General features: G+C 40.0%; 1 protein-coding gene across 2 annotated transcripts; it reads left to right on the top strand.

Annotated features, from left to right (window-relative positions):
• Positions 1-3,046: 3,046 nt before the first annotated feature.
• LOC126634160 (shaggy-related protein kinase eta-like) lies at positions 3,047-17,027 on the top strand. 2 transcript variants are annotated; one of them, XM_050304650.1, is made up of 12 exons: positions 3,047-3,312; positions 4,697-4,789; positions 5,061-5,120; positions 5,203-5,475; positions 5,585-5,659; positions 5,742-5,798; positions 5,970-6,110; positions 6,218-6,268; positions 6,346-6,441; positions 7,214-7,297; positions 7,538-7,639; positions 16,348-17,027. In XM_050304650.1, the coding sequence occupies exons 1-12, from the start codon at positions 3,097-3,099 to the stop codon at positions 16,441-16,443; spliced, it is 1,344 nt and encodes a 447-aa protein (XP_050160607.1). In that variant the 5' UTR covers positions 3,047-3,096; the 3' UTR covers positions 16,444-17,027. The 2 variants fall into 2 exon arrangements, with proteins under 2 accessions (XP_050160607.1, XP_050160608.1); XM_050304651.1 differs by having other exon boundaries at positions 3,048-3,219.
• Positions 17,028-19,895: the final 2,868 nt, after the last annotated feature.

The following is a 19,895-nucleotide window of genomic DNA, read 5'->3' as shown; positions in this document are numbered from 1 at the left end:
AGTTTATGATAATAATACTAAGTAAAACCATTTTTCTTTTGAATATACTAACCCTCTATTTTGAAAACACATATATAATACTACATAATAGGTTTTCTGAAAACCCTACATGCCCAAAATATTCATATATAGTAAAATCATATCTAAAAGTGATAACGAAATGCTCGAGGGCAAATCCCAAGAATTTCGTAAATCAAATCAATGATGTACTCAACTAGGGGTATCATAGTAGCCCGAAAGCATAACCATCACCCGAAGGTGAAGTTGTACAACACTGGGTTACGCCAGTGAAGACATATGGTAGGTCTCATCACCCAAAGGTGAAGTTGTACGACTATGGGTTACGCCAGAGAAGAAATATAACATAACACACCGATATTAGTCGTGACTAGTGAAGCTGTCTAACACTGGTTTCGCCAGTGAAGCTAGGAGTATGTCATAAATATCTCACTACTCATCAACTATGTCCTATGGCCATAGGCACGTATACATACTCAAGTTGTGTGTATGTGTTGTATGATTACCCACTAGATAAGCACCGAAAAACGTAACCAAAATCTCTAACCAAGTGTAGAATACCAAAAACTCATCATCCGAAATCATAATAAATCCATCATGTGAAATTATAACTTCACATTCATAAATCCATCATATATTGTAAAGCGTAAAAGGCCATGGTTTGTAAATCTTTCGTAAACGTAAATTCAATAAATCGTAAATAAATCACGAAACATAAAATCAGTAAACCATGCTTTCACAAATGCAAGGCTAGCATTTAATAAAAATCATGCAATTTAAGAAGGGGTCCACTCACAGATACTTCGTCGTCAAAGAGCTGTGCAAATTAAAGCGGACGGGGTCACCATTAACAAATGCACCTAGGCACATAAAAGGAAACAATAAGTAAAACCCTAGTAAAATGATTGAATTTGGGAAAACAGAGCGTGTATTTGGAATCAGGGCGTCGAATTACCCTAAGAGGGGTTTCAGGAAATTTTCGTAAAAAGTCAATAAAAAGTCAACGATCAACCTAAAAAGTCAATCGAGACGCCGAGCAAATCAACTAAGTTAAAACTTCGAAATTTCACTAAATGGATATCAAAAATGGATTCGGGGCACCGAAATTAGTCTAGGAGGGTTCCCGAGAAAATTTCGTAAAAGTTAACTCATGGAATATTCTAGATAATATTCTAGGGAATATTCCATCCAGGTCAGGTTAACGGATCGATCAACAAGTTGGTCAACGAGTTGGACTACGTTAGGTTCAGTTTTTTAGTTGATCCAAGTCGAATTCGGTTTTTGGGATGGGTTGGGTCAGATCTGGTTTTGATCTGGATTTTAGATTATTGGGTGACCTGGTCCACTGGAAAACCCATCGAAATCTAGGTTTAATGGCCAAAAAATTGGGCAGTCTTCAAATAGCCATATTTTTCTCATTTCTGAATTAAATTTGACTCATAATATATCAAAACGAAGATAGGGAGATGTATAACAAGATTATACCTGCTTGGAGTTTAAAGGACATTTTCATAAAAACACACATTCAAAATTATAAAAACCGTAAAATTAGGGACCAGTTGTTACACTAAGAGCCGTCATGGAACATATTCAAAGTACTAGCGGTTTGACGTTCCTACAACAATCTTTAAAGACAAAAGATGTTGTATCGACCAATTGAAGAAAAGATACATTAAGAGAGACAACACCAAGCACATTGCGCCAATGTTCTTTTATTCTCATTAGCAACAACAACATTAGAACATTGAAGTCAAGTAAATCCGGTTCCAAGACAACCTGACCAATCTCTTCACGAAGTCATGGCCTAAGTCTATTTTTCATAAACTCATCCAAGGAATCGATATGCGTAAACTTATGATCTGAATAGCTTGTAGTTCTCTTATTTGGAAGTTTTGTCAAATTCAAGGGAAGTGTCTACAAATATACTCACTTGATCTTAATGTACTATTTTCCCTACGATTAGGAGCATTTTTCCCATTGGGTTTTTACTACCTAACGAGGTTTTGATAAGGCACCCATCCTAGGCTGGTCATACCTTTATGAGGTTTACTACCTTCGTTCTGTATGACGTTTGTTTTTGACATTATGCATACTTCTCACATTTCTCCTCAGTCTATGGGCTTTTCACCTACTTTTAGATTTTACCATAGCAATGTTTTGTGAGTTTTACTAACCATGCATGCTTTTGTTAATTTGAGACTTGTATTTGCCCGTTGTGTAGATGACTTCATCAACTGATTTACTTCATCCGCTGAAGACCTTATGCGATTTTTGTTTGAGTATTTACACACTCAAGAGGAAATTTTGTAACCCTATTAGATTAGGAATGTGATTACGTAAATCTCTTGGGATATCATTGTGAGATTCTACCATATCTCTTAGATTATATATTATCCTATTAGAGTTATAATCTTATTGAGGTTAGGAATTTACCTTCACCAGTACTATCAATAAAGGCACAATGACGTAAGATAACATATACCTCACAATACACTCTCTTTTCTTTCCTTGCCTTTGCACCCCCTCTCTTTGTCCTTTATATTGTTCAATTAAATTAGACTTACAACAACTTGAATGTTATTGCATTACATTATTAAGTATTAACGTTCAAATTATTTGGTACCAATACCATTTTTGTATTAAAAGTAAGAAGAATTTATTCGATTTTGCCCAAAAAATAAGAGATTTCGATTTAAAGACCGCGTGGACATTCATATGCTCAAACCAATTGACAATTATGGTAATAAGTTGCCTTATCATGTTTAACCGACAATTTATTGATTCAATTCTAAATCTCAAAGTCAAATGAAATTTTTTAGAGATGATCTTGACGAAAATAAAGAAAATGAAGGATTTGGATAATAACGTTTTATGCAGTTAATTGATTAAAAATATTCACTTTTGTATTCGAAATCTCGTATTCAAATCCACTTAATTTAAATCCTATTATAAGAAAATGACACTTTTAGGGAAAAATGAGACTTCCCTTTCTTTCCAGTAGTAAAAGAGTGTGTGGGAGAGAAAAGGGGTGCGTGTGGGGGATGGTGAGTGTGTGAGAAACTCGCAGTCTCACATCACATGGCCTCTGTGGGTTTGGGGCCAAAGCATCAACAATCAGAGGCACAGCCACAGCGACAGCGAGACCACAATGAGCCACTGAACCACGTGACTCGCCGAGCCCCCCAAATGGACTCCGACAAGGTACTCTCTCTCTCCTCTCTCTCCTCTCTCTCACATTTCTCAGCCACCTCTTCGAGCTCTGCTCTCTTAGAGGTTTGCTTCATCTACGTAAAGGTAGGTTTTGGTGCTCAGATCGCCTTTGATCCACCTCAACTCTTCACTTTCGTTACTAATTCTACTCGATCTGCAACTTTCTGTGCCTTTGGAGGTCTTACCCACCTCGCCGAAGCTTCTCTCCGGCCAGATTTTGTGCTTTTTTTTTCTCAATTTTTTTGTTTTATTTTTGTATTTCCTCTATTATTTTTGCAGGTATAATAAATTTTTGTAAAATTTTGTTTCCGAGAAGCTACTTTAGGAAAATTAGGAGAAAGAATTATAGAAAATGTGGGACTGGGTTAAATTATATTTGTGTTTATAAGCTGGTTGGTTAATTAATATGGAAATAAAAGCTTAGAGGAGCTGAATTTAGAAGTTCTGATTGCTATAACTTTCTCACTCAGCAGCCAATTTGAGCAATTGGGGGGTGTCCTGTTTTTTAATTGTTTCCTTTTGTTCATATTCATATTTTAAGTTTGACCCCGGTGCGCTTTTGCTCCTCGGCTCGGTTTCTTTGGATCGAATGCTTGTTCTGGTACTCCTCTGTTGGTCTTTGGAGGCTTTGTTAATCTGGTTCTCTTTTGGGTTTTCTAGTTTTTTTAACAATGTTGTTATTTTTGCCAACATTTTGTGCTTTTTCTTTCCTAGAGGTGGATTGTTATTCAGAGTATTCTAGTTTGCTTCAGGAAGCTGATGTTTATTGATTCTTTCGAATGCAAGTTTTATAGAATGTGATGCTTTCTTGTAAACTGGGTCACCTTGTTTTGCTAAGTATTTTTTGAGATCTTTGTGCTTTCCCCTTTCCTAAATTTCGTTCTGAATATCCATATGTTTGCAGCAGTTATGTTTGTTTGTTGAGTCGCTTTTAAACTTGTATGTATGTACTACTGTTATCATCAATGCGTTCAACATTTTTGTTGCTTAAGATGGTTGTTAAGTGTACATTAGTTTCTCACTTTGTGTAGTACATAGGTTTCAAAGCATATTTTTTTTCCCGGATTCTCATTAATATAGAGGGGTATGCATGCTTTCGTAACTTCACCAGACACGTAATGTATTGCATCATATATACAATCATACAAAACAGTATGGTATATGTATAGAAATTTGTAAATTCATGCAATCATTTCTGGAAGGTACTTATTAACCCATAGAGATTATCTAAAATGCTGAATGAAGAGTGATAAGTCTTAGAATTGGTATAAGAACAGAAAGGCATTGTCGATATGTTCGTTTGGATTATTTTAGGGGTATTTTGGGGCATCTCCCGTAAGGGGCCTACTGGTTTCAATTGCATTTAGGCAGGGTGAATCCTTAGCAATCATCAGCTTGCCAGTCATACTTTTTCAAAGCAAGCCTGAAGTTTGTACTTGTTTGAAATTTTTGTTTCTGTAAATTGCAGGAAATGTCGGCTCCTGTTGTCGAGGGAAATGATGCAGTCACTGGGCACATCATTTCAACAACAATAGGTGGTAAAAATGGCGAACCAAAACGGGTTAGTACTGGTTCTTTCTTCCATCCTTTACCCCATTTGATCCATCTGAAGGCTACAACTTTGATCAAACTCCTTCATCCTGTTTAATACCTTTTATAGCACAAAAATCTGTGCACTTTTGTCATTCATAATCAATTATTACTTGACTTGATATATAAAGTTCTAACAGTTGAGGTCCTTTACCTATGACATTGATAGATAATTTATGAAGAATTATTCAGCTTCCACTTATTTATGTATTCTGAAGTGTTCCTTTTGTTGTTGATTGCAGACAATCAGTTACATGGCAGAGCGTGTTGTAGGTACTGGATCATTTGGAATTGTTTTTCAGGTATATATTTTACTCTAATGACAGCTAAAGCGTTCTTGCATTCTTTTCATTATTGAGTCTTTGGTGATTTTTTTTAATTCAGGCTAAATGCATTGAAACTGGAGAAACGGTGGCCATAAAGAAGGTCTTACAAGACAGGAGGTATAAAAATCGTGAGTTGCAGTTGATGCGCTTGATGGATCACCCAAATGTTGTTTCACTGAAGCATTGTTTCTTCTCTACAACGGCTAAAGATGAGCTTTTCTTGAATTTGGTTATGGAATATGTACCCGAGACTATGTACAGGGTTCTGAAGCACTACAGTAGTATGAACCAAAGGATGCCACTCCTCTATGTGAAACTTTATACATATCAAGTATGGATCATTTTTAGTTATGGTTTTTTTCCTATTAACTTTTTTCTATGTTGATAATCATTTGTATTGACTTATGCCCTTGTAATTAATGTAAAAACGTCCTTTTCAGATTTTTAGGGGCCTGGCTTATATCCATGCTGTTCCTGGGGTATGCCATAGAGATGTGAAGCCTCAAAATCTTTTGGTACGCATTCTTTGTTTATTTTTTTCTTTCATTGCCCAATGTGAAGTAGATTGTTTATGTTATTTTCATGTACACTTGGCAGGTTGATCCCCTCACGCACCAAGTTAAGCTTTGTGACTATGGAAGTGCAAAAGTTCTGGTATGGTGTCATCTTCACTATTTTCCCATAGTTCTGCTAATCTGAGTATAAGACTGGCTATACATCAGTCATCTATTTATCCGGAGGCTTCATGTTAATGCAGTTGGGAAGTTGGTAACTAAATCAGTTTCCTTGAATAATTTCTGTTTTAATGATTTTCTTTGTAATCAGGTCAAGGGGGAAGCAAACATATCATACATATGTTCTCGTTACTATCGGGCTCCTGAACTCATCTTTGGTGCGACAGAATATACAACATCCATTGACATCTGGTCAGCTGGTTGTGTCCTTGCTGAGCTCCTTCTAGGCCAGGTTATCTACTTCTTTGGGAGTAAAGTTCTTATTCTTGGCCTAAGTTAACTTTTGGGTGAAACTGTTTGTACGTTTTGACTTATAAACAATTTCAAACTGTTATACAGCCACTATTTCCAGGAGAGAATGCAGTGGACCAACTTGTAGAGATTATCAAGGTCGTGTTTCATTATCTTTGTTGAATTAGATGGATCATGCAAGTGTGTGTTCTTACTATTTATGTGTCTACTTGCAGGTTCTTGGCACTCCAACTAGAGAAGAGATTCGATGCATGAATCCAAATTACACTGATTTTAGGTTCCCTCAGATTAAAGCTCATCCTTGGCATAAGGTATGAATTTAGATAACCCTTCAAATAAGTTGATTGTTAAGGCGGTGCTTGTAGAGGAGGATGTTAGTATGCGGTGTAGACATACGCATACATGTCTCTATGTTCTGGACATGGTGAAACCTTTTGTTCAAAATTTGAGTTGGGTTGATTGTTAGCCCTTATTGTCTGGTAGCATAGGGTGGCTGGGAGGGTTATGTAAACTAAATTGGTTGTGGGAGTATGGTGTTTGCTATACTTTGGCTGGTTTAGCGGGAATGAAATAGAAGAATCTTTGATATTGTGAAGGAGTGAGTGTGGAGAAACTATGGGAAATATTCGTTTATGGTCCTCTCTTTCGGATTTGTTTGTGATGGAATTCAAGGAGCTTTTGTTTCGTTCTGTTTTTTATTCATTTAATTTTAATTGGAAGGCTTGTGAGTTGATGTTAAAGTTGATTGTTTCTTGGGTCTTTAGTATAGTAGCAGTTGTCTTTGTTAGCTATCATGAGTGGCCTTAATTGTTCTTTTGGGTAAATGAGTTTTTAGTTTCATCTGTCTCTGTGGAGTGCTTCTCCACAAAATGCAATTTCTTTAAGTACAATTTTGTTTCTGTGGTTCTTTCCTTTTATTTCTTGAACATATTCTTGTTCTTGAATTGTCCATATTTACCTGTGCTGACTAAAAAATTATTAATTATAACAGACTGTAGGGATTTAATTACTGTTATCTGTGCGCTTATTTTCGTTTTGCATCAATCCTATGGTTATGCATCTGTGACATGCTCCTCTATTCAGGTTTTCCACAAGAGAATGCCTCCCGAAGCAATTGACCTTGCTTCACGACTACTTCAATATTCACCGAGTCTACGCTGCACTGCGGTGAGTTGGACTTCTATTCACATGGAGTTCTACTGTTTCAAAGCCAAGACATCATGCTTTGTGATGTGATTAAAATAAGATTTGGAAAGAGTTCCCTCGGTTTGGCAGCTTCCATTTATGTGCTGAGTTGCAACTTTTGTACTTGGCTCTTGGAATTGAATAATTTGTCAGTCGATTTTGAGTTGTTTCACTTCTTGACATGTTCTAATATCTGAATTTTCACTGATCGTCCATTTACAGCTAGAGGCATGCACGCATCCTTTCTTCGATGATCTCCGTGAGCCCAATGCTCGCCTACCAAATGGTCGCCCGTTGCCGCCACTTTTCAACTTCAAACAAGAAGTGAGTTTCAGATTCATTTACTTTTACCTGTTAACGAAATGATGAAATATAGAAATATGTTAGTCTCAACTATATATATTCGTTGCTTGTTCATCGTGGTACCTTTCAACAACAACAACAACAACAACAAAGCCTTTTCCCACTAAGTGGGGTCGGCTATATGAATCCTAGAACGCCATTGCGCTCGGTTTTGTGTCATGTCCTCCGTTAGATCCAAGTACTCTAAGTCTTTTCTTAGAGTCTCTTCCAAAGTTTTCCTAGGTCTTCCTCTACCCCTTCGGCCCTGAACCTCTGTCCCGTAGTCACATCTTCGAACCGGAGCGTCAGTCGGCCTTCTTTGCACATGTCCAAATCACCGGAGCCGATTTTCTCTCATCTTTCCTACAATTTCGGCTACTCCTACTTTACCTCGGATATCCTCATTCCCAATCTTATCCTTTCTCGTGTGCCCACACATCCCACGAAGCATCCTCATCTTCGCTACACCCATTTTGTGTACGTGTTGATGCTTCACCGCCCAACATTCTGTGCCATAAAACATCGCTGGCCTTATTGCCGTCCTATAAAATTTTCTCTTGAGCTTCAGTGGCCTACGACGGTCACACAACACGCCGGATGCACTCTTACACTTCATCCATCCAGCTCGTATTCTATGGTTGAGATCTCCATCTAATTCTCCGTTCTCTTACAAGATAGATCCTAGGTAGCGAAAACGGTCGCTTTTTGTGATCTTCGCTAGATTGCTCCGGTCATTAGTGTGGATAAGTATATAAATGGATAGAGATAGGAAAGCAAACACAAGATGTACGTGGTTCACCCAGATTGGCTACGTCCACGGAATAGAAGAGTTCTCATTAATTGTGAAGGGTTTACACAAGTACATAGGTTCAAACTCTCCTTTAGTGAGTACAAGTGAATGATTTAGTACAAATGACATTAGGAAATATTGTGGGAGAATGATCTCGTAATCACGAAACTTCTAAGTATCGGAGTGTGGTGTCGTCTTGACTTGCCTTATCTGTCTCATAGGTAGATGTGGCATCTTCTCTGGAAGTACTCTTCCTCCATCCAGGGGTGGTATCTTTAACTGGTGGAGATGCACAAGGTAATGTATCAATTTCACTTGAAGCTTACTTGTAGTTTTAGGCTTGGTCAAGCGCGATACAAACCATGGAGTAGGAGTCCCCCAAGTCGCCGAGCTAGGGGGTCTGCTGAAAGAGGTGACAGACAAGGTAAGCAATCAGAGCTCCGACTGATTGTTCACCTTCTCCCCATCTTGCAGCAGCATGAAGGATAAAGAGAAGAAAAATGAGAAGAGATGATATGAGATACTTTTGCTTTTGAAGAAGTAACTTTCCACAGGCTTATTCTTGAACTGAGCTGGAGGGTTTTCTGGTTTCCTCCAGAGTATAAGGCCGACTGAAGAATTTGAGGGTCAAAACAAGTCCATCAAATCTAGAGTACGTTCCACCCTGCTGATATGGGATACTTTTGCTTTTGACAGAGTAATGGATGTATCGGCACGTGTGCTGTTACGCTTGTCTCCACATGCTTCCTTGTATCCTTCGCACTTGCCCTATCTGTTCCTCAAGCAGATGCGGAATCTTCCCTGGAAACATAACATGTTGAAGATGAGTACTCGAGAGCAATGCCAGGTAAGTAATCAGGTAAGGGGTTCCAGGCAGTCAGTTCCTGGCTGGAAGCTTGATTCCAAGTGCTGACTGATTGCTCTCTTTCTCCTTGTCTTGCAGGTAAAAACAAGGCCAAAGGCAAAGACAGGGAAAAAGCATGATATGGGATACTCTTGCTTTTAACCCTGATGATATGAGATATTCTTGCTCTAGTATAGCTTGTTTGCAGAGGTATTATCGGGGGGAAAGAAAGCTGAATATTTCGTAAGGCTTCGTTGGGAGTGCCCTCTCAGATATGATGAAGGGTTGAGCATTTTTGCAGGTCTGCCTGTCCGTTGGGGATGGAGGTCGACATATATAGGAGTCTCCCTAACAACAAGTAGTAATGCTATTCCTTTACCCTGCTTGGTCATAGCACGGTAGTGGGAGCTGCCAGTTTCACATGTTTTAACTCTGTCAGAGCACTTTGAAAAAGTGGTCTGTGGTATCTGGCTCTCGAGATTCGGAAAACGATGCCTCTTCGATTTTTGAGAAAGCAATCATGCTGGGGGTCTGGCTCTCGAGATTCGGAGAGCAGTGTCTCTTCGATTTTTGAGGAAGCAACCATGTTGGGAGTCTGGCTCTTGAGATTCGGAGGGCGGTGCCTCTTCGATTTTGGAGCAAGCAATCCTGTTGGGAGTGTTGTCTCGAATGTGAGTAAAGGTTGGGCATGTTTGCTAGTCTACCTTGCCACGAAGCACAAAGGTTGACACACAGGGACTTTCCAATTATCCAGCAATGGTACTGTTCCTTTACCCTCTCTTCGCTTTTGAGAAAGTAGTCATGTTGGGAGTCTGGCTCTCGAGATTCGGAGGACGGTGCCTCTTCGATTTTGGAGCAAGCAATCTTATTGGGAGTGTTTTCTCGAATGTGAGTAAAGGTTGGGCATGTTTGCTAGTCTACCTTGCCACGAAGCACAGAGGTTGACACACAGGGACTTTCCAATTATCCAGCAGTGGTACTGTTCCTTTACCCTTATGGGTAATAATATGGTAGCTAGACCTTCAAAATTTATGTGTCTAAACTTTGTTAGTGCTGTTTCTTTGCTATTCTTTTACCTTTCTTGGTCAGAGCGATGTAGTGGGAGCTGCAAGCTTCACGTGCTCAACTTTGGCAGAGAACTTTGGCAAAGTTATCTGTGGTACCCATGAGCTATTGTTGCGTGTGACAGGTGCTGACAAGGCTAGAAAAGTAGGTGCCTCTTCGATTTCTGAGATCGGCCCTCGTGGTCTCTGAGCAGCCCAGCTTTTGAGAAAGCGAGCGCCTATTCGATTGATTCGGAGAACGATGCCTCATCGATTTTTGAGAAAGCAATCATGCTGGGGGTCTGGCTCTCGAAGATTCGGGAAGCAGTGTCTCTTCGATTTTTGAGAAAGTAATCATGTTGGGAGTCTGGCTCTCGAGATTCGGAGGGCGGTGCCTCTTCGATTTTGGAGCAAGCAATCTTGTTGGGAGTGTTTTCTCGAATGTGAGTAAAGGTTGGGCATGTTTGCTAGTCTACCTTGCCACGAAGCACAGAGGTTGACACACAGGGACTTTCCAATTATCCAGCAATGGTACTGTTCCTTTACCCTCTCTTCGATTTTTAAGAAAGTAGTCATGTTGGGAGTCTGGCTCTCGAGATTTGGAGGACGGTGCCTCTTCGATTTTGGAGCAAGCAATCTTATTGGGAGTGTTTTCTCGAATGTGAGTAAAGGTTGGGCATGTTTGCTAGTCTACCTTGCCACGAAGCACAGAGGTTGACACACAGAGACTTTCCAATTACCCAGCAGTGGTACTGTTCCTTTACCCTTGTGGGTAATAATATGGTAGCTAGACCTTCAAAATTTATGGGTCTAAACTTTGTTAGTGCTGTTTCTTTGCTATTCTTTTACCCTTCTTGGTCAAAGCGATGTAGTCGGAGCTGCAAGCTTCACGTGCTCAACTTTGGCAGAGAACTTTGGCAAAGTTATCTGTGGTACCCGTGAGCTATTGTTGCGTGTGGGAAGTGGGTGATTGAACAGTAAGATTCATGTGTTTTCTACTTCCCCAGAAGTCTTCGACAGAATGCCCATAATTTCCGCAAAGCTGAGTGTGCGTGTAACAGGTGCTGACAAGGCTGGAAAAGTAGGTGCCTCTTCGATTTCTGAGATCGGCCCTCGTGGTCTCTGGGGAGCCCAGCTTTTGAGAAAGCGAGCGCCTCTTCGATTTCCGAGATCGGCCTTCGTGGTCTTTGAGCAGCCCAACTTTTGAGAAAGCAAACGCCTCTTCGATTTCTGAGATCAACCCTCGTGATCTCTAAGCAGCCCAACTTTTGAGAAAGCAAACGCCTCTTCGATTTCTGAGCAGGCGCCTCTTCGATTTCTGAAGCTCCGTCGAGTGCAGATTTTTATAGGGGCTGGCATTAAGTTCCAAAGCACACTTGAATCTCCACCAGTAGAAGCTTCATTCTTGCACTTCTAAGATCTTGATTTGTCCGACCTCTTCTCTCTTCAACACCTTTGAAAATGTCTGGCCCCTCCGACCGTCGTTTTGACTTGAACCTTGTTGAAGAGGCAGCCCCGCCTTCTCCAGACAACATATGGCGCCCATCCTTCGTCTCCCTTACTGGTCCTCTTACCGTTGGGGATTCCGTGATGAAGAATGATATGACCGCTGCGGTGGTGGCCAGGAACCTTCTCACTCCCAAAGATAACAGACTACTTTCCAAACGGTCTGATGAGTTAGCTGTTAAGGATTCGCTGGCTCTCAGTGTTCAGTGTGCAGGTTCTGTGTCTAATATGGCCCAACGCCTATTTGCTCGAACCCGCCAAGTTGAATCATTGGCGGCTGAAGTGATGAGTCTCAAACAGGAGATTAGGGGGCTCAAGCATGAGAATAAACAGTTGCACCGGCTCGCACATGACTATGCTACAAACATGAAGAGGAAGCTTGACCAGATGAAGGAAATTGATGGTCAGGTTTTACTTGATCATCAGAGATTTGTGGGTTTGTTCCAAAGGCATTTATTGCCTTCGTCTTCTGGGGCTGTACCGCATAATGAAGCTCCGAATGATCAACCTCTGATGCCTCCTCCTTCTAGGGTTCTGTCCAGTACTGAGGCTCCAAATGATCCCCCTCCGGTGCCTTCTCTTTCTGGGGCTCTACCGACTGCTGAGACTTCTCCTAAGCAACCTTTGTGAAGGCTCCCTCTTGTGTGTTTATTTTGACTCATGCATATGTACATATTTGTAGCTTATCGGGGATATCAATAAATAAGCTTTCATTCATTTCAACGTATTGTGTTAAATACACCAAAGCCTTCTTCGCTAAGTTCTTTGAATTTTCTTTTGTTGAAGCTTGTATGTTGAAGCTTTCTGAGTGGAGCATGTAGGTTGGGGTAGTGTTCCCTTAATTTCCCGAGTGAGGAAAACTTCTCGGTTGGAGACTTGGAAAATCCAAGTCACTGAGTGGGATCGGCTATATGAATCTTAGAACGCCATTGTGCTCGATCCTGTGTCATGTCCTTCGTTAGATCCAAGTACTCTAAGTCTTTTCTTAGAGTCTCTTCCAAAGTTTTCCTAGGTCTTCCTCTACCCCTTCGGCCCTGAACCTCTGTCCCATAGTCGCATCTTCTAATCGGAGCGTCAGTAGGCCTTCTTTGCACATGTCCAAACCACCGTAACCGATTTTCTCTCATCTTTCCTTCAATTTCGGCTACTCCTACTTTACCCCGGATATCCTCATTCCTAATCTTATCCTTTCTCGTGTGCCCACACATCCAACGAAGCATCCTCATCTCCGCTACACCCATTTTGTGTACGTGTTGATGTTTCACCGCCCAACATTCTGTGCCATACAGCATCGCCGGCCTTATTGCCGTCCTATAAAATTTTCCCTTGAGCTTCAGTGGCATACGGCGGTCACACAACACGCCGGATGCACTCTTCCACTTCATCCATCCAGCTTGTATTCTATGGTTGAGATCTCCATCTAATTCTCCGTTCTTTTGCAAGATAGATCCTAGGTAACGAAAACGATCGCTCTTTGGTATTTCTTGATCTCCGATCCTCACCCCTAACTCGTTTTGGCCTCCATTTGCACTGAACTTGCACTCCATATATTCTGTCTTTGATCGGCTTAGGCGAAGACCTTTAGATTCCAACACTTCTCTCCAAAGGTTAAGCTTTGCATTTACCCCTTCCTGAGTTTCATCTATCAACACTATATCGTCTGCGAAAAGCATACACCAAGGAATATCATCTTGAATATGTCCTGTTAACTCATCCATTACCAACGCAAAAAGGTAAGGACTTAAGGATGAGCCTTGATGTAATCCTACAGTTATGGGAAAGCTTTCGGTTTGTCCTTCATGAGTTCTTACGGCAGTCTTTGCTCCTTCATACATATCCTTTATAGCTTGGATATATGCTACTCGTACTCCTTTCTTCTCTAAAATCCTCCAAAGAATGTCTCTTGGGACCCTATCATACGCTTTTTCCAAATCTATAAAGACCATGTGTAAATCCTTTTTCCCATCTCTATATCTTTCCATCAATCTTCGTAAGAGATAGATTGCCTCCATGGTTGAGCGCCCTGGCATGAACCCGAATTGGTTGTCCGAAACCCGTGTCTCTTGCCTCAATCTATGCTCAATGACTCTCTCCCAGAGCTTCATTGTATGACTCATTAGCTTAATACCCCTATAGTTCATGCAATTTTGTACGTCGCCCTTATTCTTGTAGATAGGCACCAAAGTGCTCGTTCGCCACTCATTTGGCATCTTCTTCGTTTTCAAAATCCTATTGAAAAGGTCAGTGAGCCATGTTATACCTGTCTCTCCCAAAAGTTTCCACACTTCGATTGGTATATTGTCTGGGCCTATTGCTTTTTTATGCTTCATCTTCTTCAAAGCTACAACCACTTCTTCCTTCCGGATTCGACGATAAAAAGAGTAGTTTCTACACTCTTCTGAGTTACTCAACTCCCCTAAAGAAGCACTCATTTCATGTCCTTCATTGAAAAGATTATGAAAATAACCTCTCCATCTGTCTTTAACCGCGTTCTCTGTAGCAAGAACCTTTCCATCCTCATCCTTGATGCACCTCACTTGGTTTAGGTCCCTTGTCTTCTTTTCCCTTGCTCTAGATAGTTTATAGATATCCAACTCTCATTCTTTGGTATCTAGTCGTTTATACATATCGTCGTAAGCCGCTAACTTAGCTTCTCTGACAGCTTTCTTCGCCTCTTGCTTCGCTTTTCTATACCTTTCACCATTTTCATCGGTCCTCTCCTTGTATAAAGCTTTACAGCATTCCTTCTTAGCCTTCACCTTTGTTTGTACCTCCTCATTCCACCACCAAGATTCCTTTTGGTGTGGGGCAAATCCCTTGGACTCTCCTAATACCTCTTTTGCTACTTTTCGGATACAACTAGCCATGGAATCCCACATTTGGCTAGCTTCCCCCTCTCTATCCCACACACATTGGGTGATTACCTTCTCTTTGAAAATGACTTGTTTTTCTTCTTTTAGATTCCACCATCTAGTCCTTGGGCACTTCCAAGTCTTGTTCTTTTGTCTTACTCTTTTGATATGTACATCCATCACCAACAAGTGATGTTGATTAGCCACGCTCTCTCCTGGTATAACTTTGCAATCCTTACAAGTTATACGATCCCCTTTCCTCATTAGAAGAAAATCTATTTGTGTTTTTGACGACCCACTCTTGTAGGTGATCACATGTTCTTCTCTCTTCTTAAAGAAGGTGTTGGCTAAGAAGAGATCATATGCCATTGCAAAATCCAAGATAGCTTCCCCATCCTTGTTTCTCTCCCCAAAACCATGGCCACCATGAAAACCTCCATAGTTGCCTGTCTCCCTGCCCACGTGTCCATTTAAATCTCCTCCTATAAATAACTTCTCCGTCTGAGCAATTCCTTGTACCAAGTCTCCAAGATCTTCCCAAAATTTCTCCTTCGAACTCATATCCAACCCTACTTGAGGTGCGTACGCACTAATCACATTGATAAGTTCTTGTCCTATTACAATCTTGATTGCCATGATTCTATCTCCTACCCTCTTGACATCTACAACATCTTGTACCAAGGTCTTGTCCACGATGATGCCAACACCGTTTCTCGTTCTATTTGTGCCCGAATACCAAAGTTTAAACCCTGAGTTTTCTAGATCCTTTGCCTTACTACCAACCCACTTAGTTTCTTGTAGGCACATAATATTTATCCTTCTCCTCACCATAACTTCCACTACTTCCATAGATTTTCCTGTTAAGGTTCCTATATTCCACGTTCCTAAACGCATTTTGCTCTCTTGAACTCTACCCTTCTGTCCTAGCTTCTTCACCCTCCCCCGTCTAATAGGATCAAAGTACTTCTTTTGTGTGTCCCGGGTAAAGTTGATAGGAGCATATGCTCCCAAACAACTTTGAGTGGAGTCGTTCGAAAAGAAGTTTCTATGGCCCCCTTGCTCATTTAACACTGTATCCGGGTGCCGATGGAGATACAGCGACCCTTGCTCACTTATCACTGTGCTCGGGCCACACAGCGCGCCACTTACGGGTGACGCCCTAGCTTTAGCGCGATTTTGTTCTGGATTCATTTTCATAAGGATTCGACGTGATCATGGAGTGCCGGCTGTCGACTACCTGACGCCCTCCCCCTCCTCCTTTATCCGGGCTTGGGACCGGCCATGTAAGACATGGGCGGAGTTATCGTGGTACCTTTCCCAGAAAACAATTCCACCGATTCAGATATTCTGGGCCTTTCAGCAATTGAACGTGCATGTCTGATTGAATCAGTCCTGAATATATGAAATTTCTTCAAATTTTGTCCATAAGTTTAGTTGGGTTGCATAATCTGGAAGAATTGAGTAGGGCCTTTTAAGCGGTTGGAAATTCGTGAGGCAGCAACTCTATGAAAATGACTTATATATGTTTTGTCTTGTCCCTTCATTACTATCCACAAGTTCAAATGAAAATTTTCTTAGCAATCACATTTTCTACTCTACTCGTGCAAGTTTTAATTGACTCGTGCCTCCCACCGTGCTCCAAAATTGACTTGCAGTTAAACGGAGTATCACCTGAATTGATCAAGAGGCTCATACCAGAGCATGTGCGGCAGCAGGCTGGACTTGGATTCCCACAACCAGTCAGAACTTAAACGTAAAGTGATGAAACAAGGAATTATCTTTTGTACTAGTGGACGGATGTGAAGCAAAAGAGGGCCTCTTTGTGGTCTATATATAACTGAGCATTTTGGCCTAATCTGCTGTTCTCGCCTTCCAAAGATGTATACATACAATGGCTCTCCGGCTTAACCTGGAAGTCGTCGATCATATCTACCGTCATTTTAGCCTAAACATACCGTCTTCCTGCGTCTGTACATCATTTTGATTGTAAGGATTCCAGAAAGCCAAAAGTACAAGGTAATGTTATCCAAATCTAGCTAGTAGTGGCTGTAAAAAGTCCAGCAGGAGCCCGAGGGGCGAAATAGTAGCGCGGCATGTGTTTTACTTTTATTATCTGTGTTGTTTCTACTGTCTGGTTGCGGTATGGTCTCAAATTATATCTTTACTATTGATTACTGTCTCCTCCAACACTGCAGTTGTGGATAATTTCAAATCTATGTTGTTTGACAGCCACAGCTTTGAGCTTCATCATGTAATTGAATATTCTTGCTTGGTATTTTTCTACTCGGTTATTTTTCCTTGAGGACGTAATAAAACTCCGAAAACTTTGATTTTATTTCTTACTTAAGGCAAAACCAAACAACAAATTTGCCTCCCAAGGTTTGTATAATATACTCAAAATAAAAGTAAGCGAGCGAGCAAAAACTGCAATGATTTGAACCTAAATGGGAACGTAAATCTAATGTGGATGATTTGAACCTTCTATATTTTAGGTACTCTTTCAAAGGTCAAGCCTGTGAAACTTCAATTTCGAAATTGTTTGGTCACCTAAAATGGCCAATATAAAAGTTAGAATTAAAAATGGATGATCGAACTGCTAAAAATCATAAATTGAGTCAATTTATTTGCCTGCATAAATAAGGGGAGTTTTTATTGGCACTCCAAAATTTTGTTTTTGCATTCCAAATTTTATATAATAAGAAAGAAAAATACACTTGCGAGAGGTATAAAATGAAATTTTTGAAGTACTAATAACAGTTCTCTAAATAAAATCTAAAATTTATAGGGTTCTGATGATTATTGAATAACACCTGAAAATAAGGAGTATGCCATGTCCACTCACAGGGAGAAGCTTGCGGTTGCATTTGGGCTCCCGAAGCTTCCTCCGGAGTGAAAGCTTAATGGGATGATTCACATTGTTTGTCGTTAAAATTGGCAAACTTCACTCATTTGGGCCTAAAGTCAAATTATGACATTTTGTGGGTGGGGTTGTTGTGAAATTAGGCTAGACTTACATCAAGTGGCACATGTTTGGCTTACAAAAATTTAAGAGGCCACCATTATACATGATATATGTTTGTAGATATTTTTCATACAAGTAAGGTTTGGAAGGTGGAATGCATCAAGTGGCTTCTTTTAATATCATTTTATAAGGATGTGGTTAAGGGACACTCTATGTCCAAGGTCCAACATTGAAATAATTTCAAAGGTTTTTCTTGACTTTGTCCATGTTAACAAACAATTTGAAATGCCTCGACTTTTTTAGAACAGGTCATACTGTGTCTGCTCTTGTTCAAAAAGAACGTTAATACTTTATACATATTTGAAAGGCTAAAATAGTTAGATGAAAGAGAAAAGTATAGTCCAGAGAAGTTGAGGGGCCAAACAATCAAACAAATATCTCTCTACAGCTGCACCCATTTCATTTCAAAGCTTTCTTCAATATTGCAAGACTTTCTTTCAATATTGCAAGCTCTGTCATTTCTTTTGATTAAAGTCAAAGCACTCTGTTAATTCATTATATCTTTGTTGTCTGTACAAGTATTCCTATATTTCAATACAAGTTCTCTATTTGAATTGTTATTGTCATTTCAATATAGTGCTTTAGCAATTTCTCTCTCTCCACCATTTACATATTGTGATTGAATTCTCTACATAAGTAAAGTTCTTACATATAAGGCAAAGAAAGAACCTAAATTGAGTCACTCCCGCTCAAATGCCCTAATCTTTTGGTTAGAAGTTAAATAGCGCAATCTACATCACTCAAATCTTGTCTACTAGTGGTAACTAGTAGTGGCACACTCGCAATCTCTAATCTCACGTTCAAATAAATTTCCGGCCTACTGGCAAGGCCCATGACGAATTTAGGGGGCTAACACATACATACGAGGCACGTTGATCCCCTCACCCACCATGTTACCTTTGTGACTCCGGATTTGCAAAAGTTCTGGTACGTTTATCCTTTCGTCACATTTTGTTTTTTGTATCAGAATGATCAGTTGCAGTTTCTTTCATGATCGTTAAATTTTTTGCTTCTTGATAAGCTTCGTGATCACCTACCATTCAATCTTAATCCAACGGTGAAAAAGAAAGTACAACAAATGTTAAATAACCACATGGTGGATCTCCACAATTTCCGTTGACCGTAGAGTCCAAGAGAACAAAAATGTAGAAATTATATGCAACCACAATTTCATTGCAGAAATTGTTACCCACCATGTAGGTTTCAATTCGTCCATGCAAATATCGTAATCACATAAAATTATCATTGTACTTTATGATAATTTGATGCAACAAAATGCTTCAAAGCAAATTTATTGCTGAAGGCAAAACCCAAAGTATTTGACTACAAATTGGGAAACTTGTCACTTCTTTTAGGACTACTTGTATTACAAGACTTGATATGTAACCGAGATAACAGCTCCTCCTTCCAGACTAAAAAAATTGGGGAAGAAACTGAGAAGAGCACACCAATGGTGGTTGATATTTTATTGATCCTTCATTCTCTACCATGAGAAGACGAGGAAGACAAGCAAATGAATGTCTGATACAGTTCCTAAGGTCCTGATAAGGATTTTTACCATCTGCAAAAATAAGGATAAAAATACTTAAAAAATACTTGCAAGAGTACAAATGACAAAAATAATTCTAGATCAAAAGTAGCTGAGTAGCTGAGATAGAAATTAAGCAATAACGCATAAGGAGATAAGAGAAAAACTTACATCGGCAACAAATTAGGATAAGATATCATCTTGCCCGAATTGCTTGCTGGCAACAGCAGCTTTCATTCTACAGACCATTTGTTCTTTGTTGCTCACATCCATGTTCTCATAACCTTCCTCAACCAATCCATCTAATATTTCAATTGTCTGAAACAATAAAAAAATTGAACAAAACTCAGAACACAAGAATTCTAATGATCTGGGTTCGACAAAATACAAAGTCATAAGTTGATAAACCTTTTTGATAGCTTTATTGTATCCACTGATGATCTCACTTAGGTATAAGTGTTCGGGCAGGAATATCACTGGTGGGCGTTCCTGGCTCGAGGACACAGCTCCCCGAGGAGTTGGCACTTTGGTTGATTGTCCGTCTCCTGCTTGTTACAATGCTGCAAGAGGAGAACAAAGTTAGTTTTGAAAAGGTGTTTGCAGAGCCTTAGGTATAGGCTTGGAGGCTCACAATAAAAAACTAACTTTAAGTG

This window comes from Malus sylvestris, chromosome 9 (genome assembly GCF_916048215.2).
Source record: "Malus sylvestris chromosome 9, drMalSylv7.2, whole genome shotgun sequence".
Taxonomy (NCBI): Eukaryota; Viridiplantae; Streptophyta; class Magnoliopsida; order Rosales; family Rosaceae; genus Malus; species Malus sylvestris.
Note: the sequence above shows the minus strand (reverse complement) of the source record. Positions and strands in the feature narration are given on the sequence as shown.